At 38.2% G+C, this 21116-nt stretch overlaps 1 protein-coding gene across 1 annotated transcript in view; it reads right to left on the bottom strand.

Annotated features, from left to right (window-relative positions):
- Positions 1 to 5341: 5341 nt before the first annotated feature.
- Positions 5342 to 21116, bottom strand: part of Wdr49 (WD repeat domain 49) — a 118304-nt gene continuing 102529 nt past the window's right edge. The window contains exons 17-19 of the mRNA XM_041659531.1: positions 20168 to 20271; positions 18933 to 19079; positions 5342 to 5659 (exon numbers count right to left, since the gene is read on the bottom strand). Of these exons, the coding sequence (XP_041515465.1) occupies positions 5529 to 5659; positions 18933 to 19079; positions 20168 to 20271 (382 nt within the window). The 3' untranslated portion in view covers positions 5342 to 5528. The remainder of the gene's footprint in view (positions 5660 to 18932; positions 19080 to 20167; positions 20272 to 21116) is intronic.

Here is a 21116-nt window from a genome sequence, read left to right as displayed (position 1 = left end):
CCAAGCATCATTCTTCTACTGCAACAAGTAGAGTCCATGTTACTGAATATCGGCTTCTTTCAAAATCTGCTTAATTTTAAGATACTTACCCTGAATTAATTTCTGGTTGCTTACTGGAGTGTTGTGACTAAAATATACTTACTGGAAACACTCATATATGAATCACCTTATCGGTGAAGGTCAACTGTATTTATCTGAAACTCTGCATGATTAATTCTTCCACAACCAGACCAGGTGTGCACCATGCTGTCATGTGATCAAGTTAATGATCAATGATGACGTGTGACTGGGTTAAGAAAAGGGGCAATGAGACTTAAAATTGCTAAGAGATCTTCTTATTTCATTGGTTATTTCATTTCCCTTAGAAGTGGAAACAATTGGAGACTTGTGGCAGATATTGTAAATATGCCGGACTATCATAGGACTCCAAGTCAGGTTAAAAATTCTTCCCATCATGAATACTTGGAGGAACAAAGCCAAATCAAACCCACACAACAGCTGTCACAATTACACAGTGGTCAGAGACATTTCCTGTGTCTAATAGTTCCTTTCTAATTCACTGGGAAAATATAGATGTTGAAAATATATTTTTATATTTTACAAAAAAATCTCATGGAGATTATTGGTTTAACAAATTATATTTGAATCTACTGTTAACCACAGGTGATTTGATAGAGAACACTAAGGCTCCTGATATGTGATTCTAACATTCCATATGACTTTCTCTACAAGCCACCCATCAATAAAAAACATATGCATAATTCAGTGGGTTTTGTCTCATTTGCATGGTTCAGTTCAATCATCTCAGTGGCAGGAAGGCATTAAATGCATATATCATTCATTATAGCTCTAAGAAATGGGAAGTTTAGTGCACTTCCACTGCAGTAACATGGCACTCTTGATCACAAAATTTAATAGTATTTCTGCTAAGTCCATGAGAAAGAAATAAAATGTTCATATTCATTTAAAGAAGAATGCCTTAAAGTGATCACATCTTCTAAAATTTTTACCCCAAACCTTGGACCTTATTGATACTTATCAGTGTTTTAACAGGATCACGACTCAAGGACAGACCTGAGAAGCCATCATCTCCTAATTCGCTAGGTTTCATTTCTCAGCATGAAAGACTGAATCCACGCTGTTACTCATGCTAACAAATAGCACTCCCACTGACCTACATCCTAGTCTGTCAACCACTATTTTTTTGATTATAGAAGCATTCTCAAACTTTCCTTTTTAAAATATTTAACATGTTTCTTCCAACATTATATTTTTCATATTTTTATTTAAAAAATTACGTTTTCTTTTGCATACCACAAAAAAGTTCTTTTTCTAGATTTGGAGATGCTATATATAATTTTCCAAATTAGAACTGTTCAATACATGAACAGTCCCTTCTACATTGCTTTACACATAAGCAGAGATTAGAACTTCTAAGACTACCGGCCGGAGTTCTTCCACCCATGTAGTGGTACCAACAATCATAAATCACTTGCAACCTTAGCTACCAATTTATTGTGTCTGCACATTCTTCAGATGGTAATGTGATTTATCCAAGAAACAAACACTACTTTTCTGCCTTGAGAAGGAGGAGTAGACAACTACTCTGTCTTATTTTGACCATTCAATGTAACCTTAAATCAGAGCAGTTCAAATAAAGATATGCATTGTCCTATCTCTTCTGAAGTAAAAAGCAAAAACCATGAATTTTTGTTTCCACATTTAAGGTGTTTTAATAGTCAATAAAGTATTATTGTCCATAAAATATTACTGCACTACATTTAAATAAATCCACAAATTTTTTCTTTTCAGAATTCTATTTTGCCCTAGAGAATAAAAGAAATATGTTCCTAATGCAACTTTAAATGCTTTTGTATAAAATCTAGCATCATTAATAGCATTGAGTTAGTGCTATAATCTCATCACTTTTCAAACAATTTTATAGTTATTTACAACTAAAATAAACTTAATTGTAAACTTTAAAACCACAAAGTGCATTTGGCTGTAGTATGTACCCATCAAAAACAAAAAGTCAAAGTTAATTTTTCCACTTGAGCTCAAACTAATCTCAGGCAGCTTTTATTCTGTCAGTGTACATGATGTATTTTAAGTGATAAGAGGAATATAGTCTAAAAGGAAAAGGATTACATTATGTCTGGAATAGATGTACATATTACAAGCAACTATTGAAAATCAAAACACATCTTATTTTAATATGACAAGTTCCTTTCGCTTTAGAAAAATGATTTTTAAATAATTGCACCAAAATGTTAATTCCAGAAACAGGTTATAATGTTCTAGGCTATTAGCATTTGACAGGCAAGACCCTGCTGCTTGTTTAGCACAATCAGATGCTGTAAAGTAGGAAAGAATAGTAAAACGTAATAGCTGGATGTCATTCATCTTTCTTCTTGTATATGTTTTGCCAAATTATTAGAAGTGGTAACATTAAAAGAGACTTTCAGAGCTTTAAAGCATCTATTGAATATATCAAATGTACTTCGAGACAGCTCCTTTTAATTATTTTTACAGAATAGGAGAGGAAGTTCATGAGGGATGGAATTAGTGTTATACAAAGTGCCAAGCTTTGCAGACATAATAGTCTTCAAAAAAAAAAGAAGGTCTGTCTATGTGGAGCAAATTGTTACACTAATCATATCAGGAGTTAGAAATAAAAAGTGTCTATCAGAAGAACTTCTAAATTACACCTGAAAAGGTGCTATCTCATTCAATCTTAGCCTAATTAACCATTGTACTATTTGTAAGTCCACTTGAGAAAGCTGAAGGCAAGATGAGTTCTTCCTGTATATGTGTGAGCAAGTCATTTTCCCTCTGCTTTCTATAGCTGGACTTCAAATGAATAGAAGGGTGCATGCCCTCATGTGTAATAGACAAGTGTACACGGAGAAAACAGTCGTCACAAAAGATTTGGTATTCTAATTACATCTCCTTCACATCGTTATGATCCTTTAAATTTCTTGTATAATGTCTCTGATTTAATTTCCCTGTACTATCATCAACCTTTGACTCATCAATCACTGTTATGGTTTGAAATGATGGATTGTTCAATCAAGAATTCCATTCAATGTAAAAATTCTCTGCAATATCTCCATGAGATAGTTTGTTTCTGTTATAACAGCTAAAATAATTTTTATCTCAAAGCAATATTTTAAGTTTTAAACTTTTGCATCGAAATACTTTCAGATTTACATAAATTTGCCTGTATAGTACAAAGACCTACAATCTCTATGTCCTTTTGTTCAGTTTCTCCAATTGTTACCATATACCATACTTGTATACTACATATACCCTTGATTAATCTAAAAAATAGATAAATAGACAAAGAAACATAGATAGATGTCAAATCATTGAGAGACTTAGGTACATGCTTGCATACACAGATGTGTTTATGTGTTTTGAATACACTTATAGTACTTTTGAATCATTTGAGGTCAAGATGAAGCTTCTATTACATAGATTCCACATATATTATATATTTCCTTTAAAGAACATTTTCAGATAAACACCTCAACACACTCACAGGGGGCACTTACATCAGGCAGACAGACAGACAGACACACACACACACACACACACACACACACCCTCCTGGATCTTTTCCACATATTATTACCATCCAATGAGAAGATAAAGTTATAATACCTGACTCACTAGTAGCATAAACACAGGCAGAAATTAATTCTGTTCTCAGAAAAACCTTTCTACTCCTCCCATTTCCAAATCAAAATGTTTGCTCAAATAATGATGAAAACATCTATTGTTAAAGTCCATGTCATTAACTATATCCCACAAAAGTGAACAGAATGATGGTGTAAATCGTTAATCTTAGAAGTAAACAGTTCACAAAGGGAGGGATCAGAGAAAAATGTATAACTCAATAAAATTAATAAAATGAGAAGTAAACAAACCAGCGTTATAATCCCAACAATGAAATTTAATCAGTAGACAATCTCATAATCAAGAAATATGTCATCTTTCAACATGAAAATAGACAAATTTTAAAGGATTGCATATGAGATTTAAATACATTGAATGTTTTGGTTGTTGATCAAAATTATCTACCATATATTAATTATTTATTTGCAAATGTTATTTCAAGAGTTTTACAGTCCAAATATTTTAAGGCCTCTAAAATATAAGCATATGCATATAAACTGAATGAATTTACTAATTTTTCTGAAGAGTACAATAAAGAATGTTAGAACAATACTGGTTTCCTGGAGTTCGATGTACATAAAGAGAAGTTTATCACAAGGAAATCCGCTAAGTTTCAGAACCAATCATTGCCTGTGTGACTCTTCCTGGACAGTGATGTCTTTGCAAAAGTCCGGGCATTTTGCTTTTCTCAGTGTTGTTATTTTTTTTGGCTATCATACCACTCAGTTTTCAAATACAAAACCAGATTGTTTCCACAAATTAAGCTCTAAAGGCATATTCCTCTAAACAGGAATAGAATTCGAAAGTGATTACGTGGAAATACTTATTCTCATTGGACTACTACATATTAAATCTTTGTGTTGAAATATTAAGCTCAGTGCGTACATCCTCATGTTCAATGGCCATATGCTAATCAGAAATATTTGAAAATACTTAATGACTTTTAAATGTCAACATCCCCAGTTTGATCATTAATGTGTTCCAAATTTTAACACTATACACCATAAATTTGTACAGCTAAAACTTCTTAAAATAGTCATATATATTAAAAGAATACTTTAAAAGTATATTTTAAAATAATAAAACATGCTGCTATCTAATTGTCAATATCAAAATTGAAGAAAAACAAATTACCAAGACGGAGAACCTTAAAATAAACAAATTTTAAACGAGTTTTTTTTAATTTGCTAGATTTTTATATATGTTAATGAAGATTTAATAATAAGACATTATAAATGTCTGTCTACAGTGGCAATTACATGGACAACTAGGTAAAATGTTGGGAGCAGTGAGACCCCAGATCCTGAATTTCTTGTAATCTCCTGATCTGAGTGCCTACAGGTGCTCTGAGCACGAGACCTTCAGGAGTTCCTGATGGCAGGAGAGTGGTTTCTGGTGGGTTTGGCTGGGGCGTGGCTATCTCTATATAATCTGCCCCTGAACACAGTAAAGGGGGCATTCTTGGGGGAATTCGAGGATGACCCGTGTCGCTGTCTCTCTGTCTGTGTGTGTTTGTGTATTTTAACCTCCAGCCCCCTTGCCCGAAGCTTGCAAACTGGGTGCCAGCGCACAGAGCGCAGACACAGGGGCGCTGGGCGCGGCAGTAAAATACTTCTGAAATAGATAAAAACCAAATGGCATTCCTCCATGTTGAGCCAGTCTTTCGTATATTCCTTCTTAGATTAGACAGAAGAGGGGACAATTCTGAAGGAAAACAGAACTAACACAGTCTGAAGACCTAGTTTCTTGAAGTTTACAGGTGAAGCAACAGAGAAGGGGAATTCTGGATATTTCTTGGCATTTTCTGGGAGTGGTTTATGCCCCAGCGGTGTGTTTGTTTTTCTGTTTGATCATAATTGCTTCTTGTTTCTTCTTATCTTCACTTCACCACTTGTTTCTTGACACAATTGCTTGTCTTGTCTTTCATGATCAAGAATTTCTTTAGGGAACAGGTTTTTCTCATCAAATACAGCTTTCAAAGCTACAAAAAAGAGGAAAATGACATGAAAATTACATTTAGTATGAGCCCCAGTTAAATAGCAGGAAGAAATCCCTCAAGTTTCTTTTTTTGAAAAACTATGTTCTTGTACTGGGAAGGGAGTTTTTTCTAAAATTTGCTGTCTGTTTTAGTTTTAGCTTAAAGCTCTCTCTCTCTCTGTCTCTCTGTCTCTGTCTCTCTGTCTCTCTCTCACACATCCACACACACACACACACACACACACACACACACGTGCGCGCGAGAGAAAGAGAGAGAGAGAGAGAAAGAGAGAGTTGTTTTACTACTTTGTGTACGAAAACAAAGACTGGTGATTTAAGGGTGAGCACTGAAGAAGAAGCTGGTGCTTTCTGTTTCTGTTTTTTAATCTACTTTACAGCTATCAAGGGCTTGTAAAAAGCCCAGAACAAATTATTCTGTATTGCAATAAGAGAATTAAAATAATCAAAACACAGTTTGACTGTCTGAATGACTAAACACATACATCTGTAATCGCATCCTCACAAAACACTCTGATGTGCAGGGATCTGTAGCTTCAAAAAAGGGGAAAAAAGAAGAGGCAAATTATTCCTATGGCTGGTGGATACAGCCCAGCAAGAAGTGGGAGGAAATTGTGCCATGTGATTAAGGAAATAATTCTGGCTTCCAGTGTAATTCTGACATTCAACAAATGCAAATTGCAAGGACATTATACAAATGTATTGGGCTAAGGCTATAGGACACTAATATGGCTAATTCGTAGGCTTCTCTTTGAATTGATTTAAAGAAGAAGCAGTACTTGTGCCGGTTACACCATAAATATCATAAACGCTAGAACAGGATGTGAACAGAAAGCAGGTAACAGATATATTGCATATATAAATAAATGCTGTATAAGAATACATAAAAAATGGGGTAAAGCTTTAGCTACTATTTGAAAAAGATTTTGAAACCCTAACATGACTTTAGTTACTTATCATGAAGATGGAGAGGAAGAGAGATTGCCAAAGGTGAACAGGGATGTCACCTGGAAAAAGTAAAGTGTGTGCAAGTACGGAGAAACAGGAGCTACTGTCCAGGTAATGGCGTGACTCAGCACAGAGTCAGAGAAACAGGAGCTACTGTCCAGGTAATGGCATGACTCAGCACAATAAGAAAGAAAAGTAAAGGAGAGAAGCAACAAGGGATAAAACTGAAGCTTGGCTGATGAGAATGTTAAATGCCAAACCAAGGAATACTAACAGAAGAAGAAAAAAATACTAAACAACTTAAAATTAGTGATTTCTTGGGCTGGAACGATGACTCAGAGGATAAAGGGCTTGCTGCACAAACATGAGGATTGAAGTCTGGATCCACAGAATGCACACAGGGTCAAATGCAGGCTAGACTGCACATAGAATGCGTGTCTATAATCTCACTGTCTCTGCAGTGAAAGGGGAGGTGGAAGGAGAACACTAAGAAGCCCATCCCGTGTGTTTGGTTATAAGATAAAAGGAGAGAACCAACGTTGGCGGTGCCCTCTGACCTCCACATGTTCACCTGCACACCCCACCCACCCAACCAACCACCCACCTACCCACCCACCTACCCACCCACCTACCCACCCACCTACCCACAATCCTACTCCATCATATACTTCTCAACAAAGGTAAAAATAAGATAAAAGCACAAAAGTAAACAAAAATAAGTAAACAATAATACATAAAACACTCCTTATTAGTAGTATAAGCTTGGTTATGAAATTCAGTGTCTTTCCCTTTCCATACTTTATTTGGAAAGCAAGAAAAGAAATGAGAGGGTATTATTTTGTGAACAAAGAAAATACCATTTTAGAAAACCTCAAAAGGAAGAAGGAATAGAAACCTTAAGAATATGAAGAATATTCGTCACATATAGTCCCAGTAGCTGAGACTTCAGAAGTTACACAAGAAGAAAATTACACAATGGGAAGTCTAAGGCCAGCCTCATTAGTAGCAACAGTGGCAGCTCATAGAGAAGCAAAACGAAACACCAATCAACCAATCAAACAAACAAAACACTCACAGGATCTGAGAGCACCCTAGAAATATATGGCGGTGGAAATCAGACAGTTGACCATCAGCGAAGGTAGAGAAACTTAGTGTTCAACATTTTTATGAAACAATGGATGCAAGACTGGTTGCGAAATTGTGGGCATTCACAGACTCGAGACTGACAGCGGGAGAGCCCGCATGGGACAGAAATATACCCCCTGCATGAGTGCAACAGTTGTGTAGCCTGTAGCCTGGTCTGTTTGTAAGACCCCTGGCAATGGGGCCAGGTGCATGAGTTGGCTTTTTGGAGCCCATTCCACATGGTGGAATGCCGTGCTCAGCCTTCATGCAAAGGGAAAGAAGGGCTTAGTCCTGCGCCAACTGAATGTGCCAGGCTTTGTTGACTTCCTGAGGAGTGGATGAAGGCAGAGTGCATTAGGGGAAGGTGAAAGGGAGCAGGAGGAGGGGAGGGAAGGGGGAACTGTGGATTGTATATAAAATGAATTAAAAATTTAAAAAAGAAAAAGAAAAACAAAGAAGGAAATACTTGTAAGAAAACGAGCAAATTACTGAAATTGCTTAGGAATCTAAAAGAATTAGATTGGATGATCTTCTGTATGTATGCTTATTGACTAGACTCAAGATGCCTAAATCCCAAAGAATTTGTTTTCCAGGTGCAAACAATAGTTCCTAACTTTCCTAGATTCCTTAGGCGAATCTGACTTAATCTCTTGGAAGACATAAAAGCAGTCCTGAAGCTTTTTTAGGAGAAGGAAAACACTCCTCTGCCCAGAATGCCCATCTTCTCTTGCGACTGAGATCTATATATTTTGTAATTGCTTCAGGCACCCCACCCTGCCCTAAACCTCCTCCTACTCAGTATAGACCCATGTTGGTGCTATTTCCCCGATTCAGTTCTGACTAGTATATTTGCCTTGAGTCTGTTGTTTACTACAGAGTGGTGGCAAGAGATCATGAAGACAAACAAGTGAATTTGTCATGGTTCCTGTGACTTGGGACTGATGTCTGTTAAGTAATCCTGAAAACGAAGCTTGTGTCCATCAAACATGCATCTTATTTTAAAGCAGCTTGCCTGCATGGCACCCACTTAGGAACTTGAAGCACTGTCTTGAAGGCTACACAGCTTAAAATCTTGGAGTGCAATTTTCTCAGAAGGGGTAGCAACAACCATTATTAGTTGGTTCCTTGGTCACAAAGATCTTTGAAGTTTGTGAGAGCTTTCCTTCAGACTTTCAAAAAACGAAACTCCTTACCTGGGCACCATAGTCTCACATGAAGTCATCCCTGACATGCTTATCTAAATCTGTTCTTCTACATAGCTTCTCAATGAACTCCAGATACAACAACCTTTGTTCTGACTTTGCTTCCGTCTCAGCGACTTTACAGCTCTGTGCATAGTGCTTGGACTATTCTGCCTCAATGCCTTTGTTGTCTCCATCTCTCAGAATTTGCCTGACATGCAGGAGACCTGTGGGGTTGCCACTTCAGTCAGGCCTCTTCTGGGTGCTTTGGGTACTGTAGGGGATCTACATAGGAATATAGCCCTCTTCTGGATAATTTGGGTACTACATTACATTGCTTATTTTTCCTACACGACACTTGATTATCACGTAGGCTTACATTCTCTCTGATTTATTCACTCATCATGTTAGCAGTTCCATTGCTGTGACAAAGTCTGAGAAAACAACCTTGAGGAAGGGATCATTAATTTTAGTTCATTGGCTCCTTTGATCTTGGGCCCGTGGAGAGCAAGGGCATGGTGGTTGCAGCATGTGGTCATAGTTACTCAGTAGAAGATCATAGAGGTAAGGAACAGGAACAAGATACAACTCTAAAAGTCACCAGCTTCCTCCATCTCTCTAAAGTTCCCACCACCTCCCCAAAATAGCTCCACCACCTGAGGATCAAACATTCAACACATCAGAAGAACACTTCAAGCCGCAAAACTTCTTTATTGCCTGTCTCCTCTAAATGATAAATTGAATAAAGGAAAACCCTTGCCTGTCCTTGTACACCTTATGTCCTAGCACACAGTATTGGAAAAAAATCAAATATTCTATATATAAATATTATATATGTATAGATATAGATATTCAGGTGAGAGACATATCCATACACTGAAGCACTTAAGTAAGGATAAATCTTTCTTAAAGTAAAAAAATCTATTGTACTTAGGAACCATTTGCATTCATTTGATTAATATTCAATAAAACACACACACACACACACGGTCTTGTTGAAATAATAAACAAGTAAAGCGGTATTGCTCGCTACTCACTTTGGGATCCTTCCATTGTGAAGACTAGAGCTCAATGACAATGATAAACGTGTAGGTGTTCATGGTACACATGATCATATGTTTGTGTATTTAACCCTAGAGTCGGTAGTCCTGAAAAATTGAAATCTAGGGTCTGTTGAGAAAACATAGTGGGTAAAAACACTTAATGCCAAGCATAAAGCCGTGAGTCTGACCACTGGGACCCACGTGATAGAAGGAAAGAATGAACTACCATAGGTTGCTCTCCAACTTTTACATGCATCATGACATGCACATGTTCTCTCTTTCTGTCTCTCTGTCTCTTTATCTTTCATACACACACACACACACAGAGAGAGAGAGAGAGAGAGAGAGAGAGAGAGAGAGAGAGAGAGAGATGGGCCCGAGAAATGTCTCAGCACTTAAGGCCTCTTGCCTCTCTTTCAGAGGACCTGAGTTCAGTTCCCAGCACCCATCTTGGACAGCTTCCAACTGCCTGTATCTCCAGCTCCAGGAGATCCATTGCCTTCTTCTGCCTTTGAAGGCACAAATGCACATGACACACACACAGAGACGAGACATATACATGCACGTAAGTAAGAATAAATCTTAGAATAAAAATCTACTGTTCTCAGGAACAATTTGCACTCATTCTTCCCTACTAGGAAAAATATGGCATTAACTCACCACCACACCAATTCATGGTTGGCTGTCTGACAAGGTTTTCTATAATGACAACCCCAAAGTATTTTTCAAGTGATGAAAATAAAGTACTTGCTGGTGGTGAAGCACTGGAAAACATTTTTCACTGAAATAACATGATGTCCTGACTTACAAATGACAAAGCTGGTTTATCTGCTGCCATCTGGTGTTCTATTCCCTCGCTAATTGGCAACTTCATCAGACTGACAGACAATAGCTAAATTTTCAAAGACGACCTGAAAGATGTACGGCTCTAAGCAAACAGCACATAACAACCAGGTGTGGATGATCTCTGGATGCTCAGGTTTCTGAAAACCTTCTCCCTCACCCATATTTCCAGGCACATTCTAAATCCCACTCACTGTTCTTTGTCTAACTCCAGGTGCATAATAGACATGAGAACCGTTCGTTAAAATCGCATTCTGTCTCAGCCAAGGCCAGGGACTGAGACTCTGCCTCTCTAAACGCTATGCTCGCCTTGTGATGTCCTGAGTAGAACTCCTCAATAGAATTCTACATCAGCATTGTCAAAGTCCTGCTCAGTTTCAGTCTCTATTAGGTAGGTTTCAGTTAGCTGGGAGGAGCAGAGGGAAGGGAAACTGTGGTCAGGATGTTTGAAAGGAGAATCTACATTCAATTTCAAAAATCTTGACTGGTGTCAAAAGGTGGTGATGGTGTAAAGTGGCAATCTTCACATGATTCCTAACAATGTTCAGAGAGGCCATTATCTGTGTCTATTTTCCAAATATCTGTTTATTGCATTTTGGTGTTTTGTGTGCATATGTGTGTGCTTGTGTCAGGTGCATGAATTCCACACTGTGCAATTGAAGGTCAGAGGATATTCCATGGAAGTCAGTTCTCTGGCTCTACTCTGTGGGTTTCAGGGATTAAACTCTGGTCATCGGGGTAAGCTTCAGATGCCTTTTCCCACTGATTCCTCTTGCCAGCCTTAGAATATCTTTTTCATCCATTTAGATAACTTAAAGACCCAAGTGTTGGCATGTGTTTCTGAATTTAATGATGGATTTGCCTGAATAAAACCTATGTATGTATATTTCATCTGTACTGTGAAAGTCTTAGAGGGAAACCTTGTGCTTCCATGGAAAACTGTATTTTATCCTGAACACCTTTGTAGGTTGTCAGATTCAGGCTGAGTTCACTGGCCTTGATTATTTTACATCTTTGTGAATTTGCATATGAGTTTCTTGGAAGTATTACCCAAAGACTCATTTGTTGAAGGTTTCTTTCAGCAGCATATAGCACTGCTGGAGGATGGAACTTTTAGCAGATAAAGTCTATAGAAAAGAAGTATGTCACTAGTAAAGAACTAGAAGCAGATATTGGGACTTGTGCCCTTCCTGACTTTCTTCTTTGGTCCAGTGAGTGCGGTCTTCTCCTGCCACACACTTCCTGTCTGGATGCCATTCCCCAGCCATAAGCTCAGAGCTGGAAAGCTATGTAGTCATGAACTGAAACCTCTGAACTCACGAGCCATAAAATGTTTTATGTTGAATGTCCTCAATCCTTTAACACAGCATCAGACAGCTGACCAGAGCAGGAGGTTAGGAGTGGATGTGCAACTCTCTTGTCTGGTAGAGATTGAACTGACTTCTTTCTCTCCTTGGAGAGAGCAGTTTGGGTGACTGTATCTAAGTTATGCTGTAGTTGATTTCCCTGTACAAATTATTATTAGTAATTCTCATTTCTTTTTTCCCCTATCAAGTTGCAACCATCTGAATTAATTTTTCCAATTATGTCACCCCCTCACCACCACACAAAGGTATCACTACGAACTAAATCCCCTCAGCCAAGATCTGTCAAACTCTGGGTTTCCTCTTGAGGATCCATTTATCACTATGAGCTTCAGCCATCCAAAACTGCCACCTCCAAACTGTGGTTCAGCAAGTGCTGTGGAATAATCTTTCTGTGCACAAAGAATACATATTACTCTCATGGGTTAATGAAGAACTGGCCAACTGGTATCTAGGCAGAAAGCATAGGTGGGACAGTCAAATTGAGAATGCTGGGTGGAAGAAGGGCAGAGTCAGTGGAGATGCCAGAAGACACAAAGGGAGCACGAATGCTAGAGGACAGGTAAAGAAAGCCATGAGCCAAGGAGTAGTACATAGGTTAATCACAATAGGCTAATTTAAGCTGTAAGAGCTAGTTAATAATAAGCCTGAGCTACCAGAGAACATTTATAATCTATATTGTCTTTTGTGGCTATTTGGGAGGGACTGACAATACACAGATAAATTGCACCTACAAAATATTGCAGGCATTTTACCCACAAGGTTTCCCTAGAGATTACTGAGATCTTTCTTCACCATATCCAGAAGGTTTCTGGCCTCCTCTGGATTGTACAGCAGTGACTGACACCCGTTCATCATCCACAAAACAGAGCCTGACAGCAAGCACCTGCTCTTACCTGAGACTGAGCTTCTGTATAGCAGACATGAATAAGAAATCTCATTGTTCTTTTGTGCTCCGGAAACAATTACTCACAAAGACCCCAACTGCCCTCATATTACTCAGGCACACCCTCTCTATCCTTCTTCATTGTTTACAAGCACTCACAGATGACTTCTTCATTAGTGCAAAAGCACAGGCCTTCTGCCCTTCCTGAGTTGGTCTTCATTAATAAGAGTCTTCCCAATTATAACGGCCTGGATAAAATCATCTCTTTAATAATTCCTTGTAATTTGTCTTGACAGATAACAACAATAGTAACAAAACACTCTTTGCCTGAAGTGTCCCTAATATAGCACTTTTTCTACAATGGAAGTTTTAAAGATTCAAAGAATACATATGAATGGTTCTGGGAAAGTTAGTGGTAAACCTGACCTGCTAGGTTTAAATACTATTAATACAGCATACAGAAGAGGGAGTTAAAACTGTTTGAGCACCCACTGGGAACAACTTGGAAGTTAAAGAGAAGGAGCATACGATGTTTCAAGTAAAAAAATAAAGACAGAGAATACAAAAAGATATTAAAAGCTCAATAGGTAAAACTGAAAAGCCACCAGGGGATTAGGAAGTATTTGAAAGTGTCCCATCCAAAGTAATAGAACATTATCAGTGCCCGGCACGATGCCGCTTAAAGTACAATTGCCAGATAAAATTCACTATTGTTTCCATGTTTTATTCCCTTTATAAATAGACTTTCTTCCTTTAAATTACTATTCTAGAATTTATTGGGGGTAATTACTCTGAGTCCTATATTCTCAAGAGTTCCATTTCTAAAGTCCATGTTGCTGTAATGTCCACATACTGCATTTGAAATTAGATGAAAAAAACTGAACTTTAAATTAATTCTAAATTATGTCTCAGCTGTGTTGCTACTCAGTCCCCATGCTCCCTTTCTTTCCTACCAAGGCCAGTTTCCTTTCTAGATGGTCCACAGACACATCCCTGTCTCCAAATCTGGAACTGACATTTCCCAACTTTGAACCCTCTTCATATGCATTTCCTCTCTCAGTGAGGATCTTTTGTTTTGGCATAGTTATGCAACTTGAAATTTGATAGATATATATCTCTGATCAGAGCAGGTGATCCTTCTCATTGAACACTTAAACCCTTTGAAGGAAGTTATTTTCTAATGTTTTCATCTTAAAAATAATATTATGCTGCTTGGTAAGTGATGGGAGATGAGAGGTGGAAGAGAGACGCACTGCACACATCTCAACATTATACTAATCTGCCTTCAACCCAGATCCATGATACACACCCTCCACACTGTTCCTAAGAGGTTTTCTACAATATAAATGTGATCAAGTAAGTTTCCTGTTTCTTTTTCAACAATAATTTTGTTCCTGTGGAGGATTTGTTAGGCAGATTACAGTTATTCTCACACAAAGCTAAAAAATAAATCAGGCCTGATGAATATAACTAAACAAAGTTAATGCTTTCTTAAATATTAGATAAGAACCAGTAACTATGACAATTGATATCTGTCACTTATAGAAATCTGAACTGAGAGGTAGTGATGGAGCATATATAAAATCATAGTGGCAATAAGAAGGAAGAACAGACATGAGAATTGGGGGCTTCTGAGTCCTTGCTTGCATACCACACCTTCCTCCTCCCCATATGCCAGGATGCAACATGGCACTGCAGATAATCACCACATTGGGCTCCCAGTGTTTCCAGTGGGTTTCTGTCCCTTGCTTCTCATCACAGTTTAGCTTTAGCTGTAAACTAGCCTTTAACCTTGAGTCATATGGAAAGAGGGAGCCACGGCTATCTGAACAGAATAAATGGATGTTTGTGGGGCTATTACTGCTAATTGATACAGGACAGTCAGACCACTCTGGGTGGTACCTTAGTACCATCCATAAGCAGGTAGGCCTAGGCAGTATAAGAAAGGTACCTAAACAGGAGACTGGAGAGAAGCCATAAAGCAGTGTTTCTCCCTGGCCTGTTCTTCAGTTTTTACCTTCAGCTTCCTGCCTTAGGCTCCTCTCCTGATTTTCCTTTATAATGGACTGAAAGCTGTATAACAAATAAAATATTTCCTCCATGGAAAAAACAAATAAATCAGGCATATCAGCTCTTATAGTTATCAGAGGGCATGGGACAGAAACAAAGAGGAACACATTAACTAAAAGGGCAAGCAGGAGGAAATGTTTCCTAGATGACCTGACTTGGCAAAGGTTTTCGTTAGGTCATACGTGGACATTTTTAGGAGATAGATTTCTGATAGGTATGATCAAACTCGAAATAACCCCAGCACTCAAAAAGGTAAAAATTAGGGCTTTTAAGACAGTCTGAGTTACAATTAGTTCAAGATGAGCTTGAGTTACAAAGCAAGAACCGGTCTTGAGATGGAGGTATATACTTTGTCCCAAATGTTCTGATAGCTCTATAGGGCAGTAAAATATATTGGAATACAGAAAACTCAGTATCTTTGGCCAGTATTCTCTTCCACTTTCTCTGAACACTGATATGGGTGGGAAGCCATTCAGTAGAGTGGAAAACCAAAGAAATATATGATCATGCAAGATTTATAGGACAATATTCCTCTATCTAAAAAGACAGAAGTCTAACTCAGTCGTTCTAAATCAAAAGTACTCTAAGTGAACTGAAAACTGCACCTCAGCACTATCTATCACAATTCCGAGTTTTATTGGCACATGCTGACCACAATTCTCTCCACAGAACTAAATAGCCTTCACTTCAATATCTATAGAGATTTTTAAAATTTTCTCTTGAATAACAAAACTTACAAGACTTACAAAAAAGATATAAAATAATAACCAAGAATCAAGAATAAAAGCAAATAGCAAAAAACGATCCAAGATTACCCAGTGTGAGCAGACCAGATTCTAAATTGCTATTCTAAACAAGTCTTGCCTGCACATACTGTTGTAGTGTCAGCTGTATAAAAAGAGTGAGGCAGGAGGATTATCTAACTTCAGCAGTTTGAAGCCAAGGCAACAGAAATAGACTGCATTTAAAACAAAACAAAACTTTTGGGAGTAATCAATCATTTATTGATAGGATTTAAGGCCCACTCCATAAGACAGAATATGTGTGTCTATATGCATCCATATGCCCAAATATTTATGAAATCTAATTAAATAATTGACTAAATAGATATATTTTCTTAAGTTTATTTATTTATTTTATGTGTAGGAGTATTTTTTTTCTTATGTGTGGGTCTGTGCATGAATTGCCTGGTGTTTACTGAGTTCTGAAGTTCAGATCCCCTGAAACTGGAGTTATGGATGGTTGTGAGTTACATGTAGGCTCTGGAAATAAAAAGTAACAAGTGCATTTAGCCATGGAGAAATTTACCTAGCCCCTGGGATAGGCTCATTTAAAAACAGACTGGAGGGCTAGGAAAGTGACTTAAAAAAAAAAAAAACTCTCATGAAATCATTGGGACCTGAGTCCCATGCCCAAAACTCGTGTAAAAAAAAATTAATGATAAAATTCCCATTGAAAACAATACTACAGCAAGTTCTTTTGATTAAAGGACATGGTCATAGATAAAGCCTTGCTACTCCAGGTAGAAAAGCTGGACAGCATAAACAGTATTGTACCTTGAGAGCAGTCAAAGATAATAACACCAAGACATAAAAGTCAAAGCAGTTACAGAGGAGATAATGTAGACTCATTTAGAACCATGGATTAAAACACATCAGCGGCTTCTCATTTTTGAAGAAATCAATGTCAATATCCCTTGAATGGCACTGTAAGTGCACCATCTGGGTTTCTGCACATTCTTTTTGGAACTCAGCCACATAGAGCCCCATGTACTTTCCTTTGACTGCTACTCACAGTCTGAAGGCATGTTCTACAACTACCAGAAATACACACACCCCTTCTTTTCTGGCCTGCTTAACTATTGTTACCTGTGGAACCTGTTTAACTTTGATCTGTTCTGACCAACTCTTTTGGTTGAGATGTGTGTGAATTTGTGTGTATGACTGTGACCTTATGCATATAAGTGCAGCGATACATGATTGTGGCCACCCTTTGACATCATTCCCCAGAAGTCATTCGCACTCTTGGTTGTTTTGTAGGTGGTCTGGGTCTTTTTGCATACACATATTTCATTTCTTGTGCTGGATAGTTTTATATAAACTTGACAAAACCTATTGTCATCTGTGTGGTAGAAATCTCAATTGAAAAAATCCCTCCATAAGAAGGCAGTAGCAACCCTGTAGGGTACTTTTTAACATTAGTAATAGGTAAGTGAGAAGTTAATTCATTCTTTGAGAACACAGCTCTGGTCTTATGGTCCATGAGAAAGGATTTTGAGATAGTCATGAGGATCAAGCCAATAAAGAGCACTCCTTTGGGACCCCTGCGTTAGCTCCTGCCTCCAGGTTCCTGGCCAGTTTTAATTCCTTCCTTGGCTTCCCTCAATAGACTGTAACTCAGAAACAGAAACTAATTAAACCTTTTTCTCCCTGAGTCCCTTTGGTCCTCATGTTTCCACACGGTCCCAGCATAACCCACAGCTCACCCTACAGGTTAACCAAGCTAGCCAGGTTCCCCTATGATGCCCTCTCTCTGACTTTCCTAATTGCTGAGTGCTGGGATTACAGGCTGAAACCATGCACACACATCCAATCACACGGAGATGCAAAATCTAGTCTGTAGCAAACATTTGGTCCTTGGACCAATTCTTCCAGCTCACGCATTCATTCTTAATGTTAGATCATTCTGATGAAAAATAATAAGATTACAGATTGGAAGCCCCATTCCATATACCTAAAGGCTTAAAGTTTAATGTTACATACTTCAAAGAGAAATGAGCAGAAAGAAACCTCGAGAAAATAAGCAAATATGTACAAATTTAGAACAGAGGACGTTTAAGGGAGATCTAGCTAGGTGATAGTATAAGATTAGAAAGTATAGTGACAACAAATGACAGCTGTTCTTGGTGAGAACCAAAAATTGTCTCCAAGTGTGGCGATAAGAACACAGCTCCCTCCTGCAAAGGTATTGTTGAAGAATGATTTTGAACCCCGTGTCAGGCACTGGAAAGCTGAGACAGTGGGTCTCAGATCTCGGTCATGTTACTCCAGTCCTTTCAGTATCACGCACTGAAAATGTTCCATTTCCACCAGTTATTGGAAATGAGATCAATTACCGTGCCCGTAAGCCTTCTTCGTACCTCACCCAGTTTCGGGTTGTGTTGTCTGAATTCCCACGAGGCTCCTTTTGTGGGAAAGATGTTTGTACTAATATTCCTCAAATGCTCACAAACTGCAAAGTTTAGAAGAGTCTGAAAAAAATAGAGCATTCTTGTGCACATGCAGTGTCGAAATGCTCAGAGATCGTCCACTTCCATATTTCCAAGTTAAACTTCCTCGTCCTCTCTTATTAGCCCGGCACTGCAGCTGGAGCCTCTGAGACAATGCACTTTAAGTGGCCTCTATTTATAGAGACAAGGGAAGAACAGAGCCAGATTGCCAGAGACTCTTCTACCTCTTTAAAATCTCATGGTGTTTCTATCTCTGGTATCAGTTTTGAAAACGAAGGTTATTCAGGGAGGAGAGGTGCTCAGCTATGACAGATTCATGGTATCCAAGGCAGGCTTCCTGAAGCACAGCCACACAGTGAAAATATCCGTGTCATGTGTTGCAGCCATTTGGCTCTTCTTGCTGAGAGCACAGAGCTGTAAATCTTGACAACCACACCACACTTTGTTTCATAGCAACCTACAAGGCAAATATGCTGTTTGCATGCTATTCTACAGTATTTCCTTTGCCTTTCATTGAGTCGTATGAAGAAAGAATGGTGATTGGTGATTGTAGGCCACCTAAAGACTTACTTTCAGAGAGCAAAGGGAGCTCTGGGATTGGGGGTTCATTTTCCTCTGGTTCTTCCTTAAAATATTTGTCGGGGTCAAGAAGAAATGCAGGTTGAGTCACTTCAGGCAGCTCTTTCAAGCTTCTAAGGCTTAAAGACCTAAAGGTGCCTTCAAACAGCAAATTCCGGGGAAGAAGGAGAGGAAAAGCACAATGAATGTCGTTAGATCTTTGAAATGACCTAATGTGCTTCCAAATTCACTTTTTAAAATTTACTCATCTTATTACTCAGTTGGTGCAGCTGCAGTGATTACCACATCCTCCAAGCACAGCTGAAAATAAACCCAGGGTCCTTTCTGTTCAAAGGACAAAGAGGAACCAAGGCTCCTTTTTGTTGATTTCCCATTTTGTGTATTTTTCTACAACATTCCCTTGAAAATGAGTATTCTACAGTTTTGGAAAGGCTTCAATTCCTCTCTTTTATCTCTAAGAAAATTATATCCTTTGTGAAATGGAATATATCTTTCAGTGTTTTTTGAACAAAATGGCTAAAATTTTGAATTGACAGGTACTTTTTCATTCCACTATAGCATAGCCCATTGCAACATCTTATTTATTTTGCCTGCGAAGAAGTAAAAGGACTTATGTGAGCTGCACATTAAAAGCGAAGTTTTGAATGAATTGGAAAAAGTTTCTGCCTCAAATGACAAGTGAGTAATGAAAGAGAACTCAATAAATGTTAAATTCAGGTGTGGTTTTGTGCTCTGTGGCTGTTAGTCCTGTGAAGGCAGAAGCTGTGCTTTTACCATTCTGCTGTATTTGTTCTCCAAGGCCTACCCTAAGCACATGGTTCTTGAGCTTTGTTATGCATGAGAATCATCACTGAAAGAGTGTAGTAAGTCATGGGTCACCGGGTACCACCCTGGCTTCTGATTTTTTTTTTTTTGAGAGAGAGAGGAAAAGATGAATGAATGTACTAGGATTTACATTTGTAATCTGTTCCATAATGCTGCTGGTGCTAGACCTAATAACTCCTTGGGAGTCAGGGTGATGTCAAGCATCCATTGCCGTTTACTGTGTATGGAGGAAACCTTGCATGCTGTTTAATAGGTCCAGGCCTTACCTTCCTCCTTCATCAGATAAAAACAGCATCACTCATTTTATTTATTAATATGAAATGAACATTCCTCGTAGACAGCATAGCTCCTTGTCTTATTCATATTAGTCTATAAAATGCTATTCTATACTGTTTACTTACTGGCTGATTTCTGTGTAATTTCATGATAGCAAGGTTTACATGTTTTTTTCTTATCAATGTTTCTCTTCTTATATTTCAGGCTGAAATTTGTTTCTTCTAATGATCTGAAAGAGGAAGAAAATAATTAAAGTATAATAATAATTAAAAAGTTGGAGAGATACTCTCTGGCTATGGTAAAATTCCCTAAGTTTGCAAAAACTATATATCCATCCCTGTATTTGTAAGTAGTGAGAGTGACATTTGCTTAAATTAGTGAAGCCATCAAGCCTTTGAATAAAGTGCCACTACCCAGTTGTTAGCATATCAGGGAAAACACAAAGGTGAAGGCTGGGAAAGACTCTTCTGCAGCTGGGAAATCAGGGGAAATGATACAAAAGACTTCATAGAAGCACATTCACACTCCCCCTGCCTCGTGATGAGACCCAAAAAAAGCATCATTGTCGTCGGTTAGCATCTCTTAAAACAAGCCTCTTCTTTTATAGTATCCAAAAGCCACAAATGATCAGAAATGTTACATTTCTGTATGTATCTATAAGAAAACTTTAAAAGAACTGGAATACGGACAAACCTCCTACAAATGAAATATGGGGAGCTGTGCGGGCTAACTGTGGCTGTCAACTTGACTATTCCTGCAATCAGCCAAAAGTCAAGCAGCTGGTACACTTGGGAAGAATTTTATCAGTTACATTATTTGATTTGAAGACCTACCCTAAATCTGGGCCACCCTTTCTGTTGATATTCCATATAAAAGGATGTGGAAGGAGGAAGTGTTTGTGTTTTGCCTGTTTGCTCTCACTTTCAGTGGCAAATCCAGCTACCCTGCTGTGGAGGCTTCTCTTGACTGGGGTTAGAACCCATTTCTTTGTATTGCCCTATTGACTGAAGACCAGCAGCTCTCTAGGAAATGTCTGGGACACCATCATCAGATTGGAACTGCTGAGACATCCAG

This window comes from Microtus oregoni, unplaced genomic scaffold, assembly GCF_018167655.1.
Source record: "Microtus oregoni isolate MIOR12 unplaced genomic scaffold, Mior012 000010F_ref0000083, whole genome shotgun sequence".
NCBI classification, from domain to species: Eukaryota; Metazoa; Chordata; class Mammalia; order Rodentia; family Cricetidae; genus Microtus; species Microtus oregoni.
The sequence above is the reverse complement of the archived record's forward strand: the minus strand, read 5'-3'. Positions and strand labels throughout refer to the sequence as shown.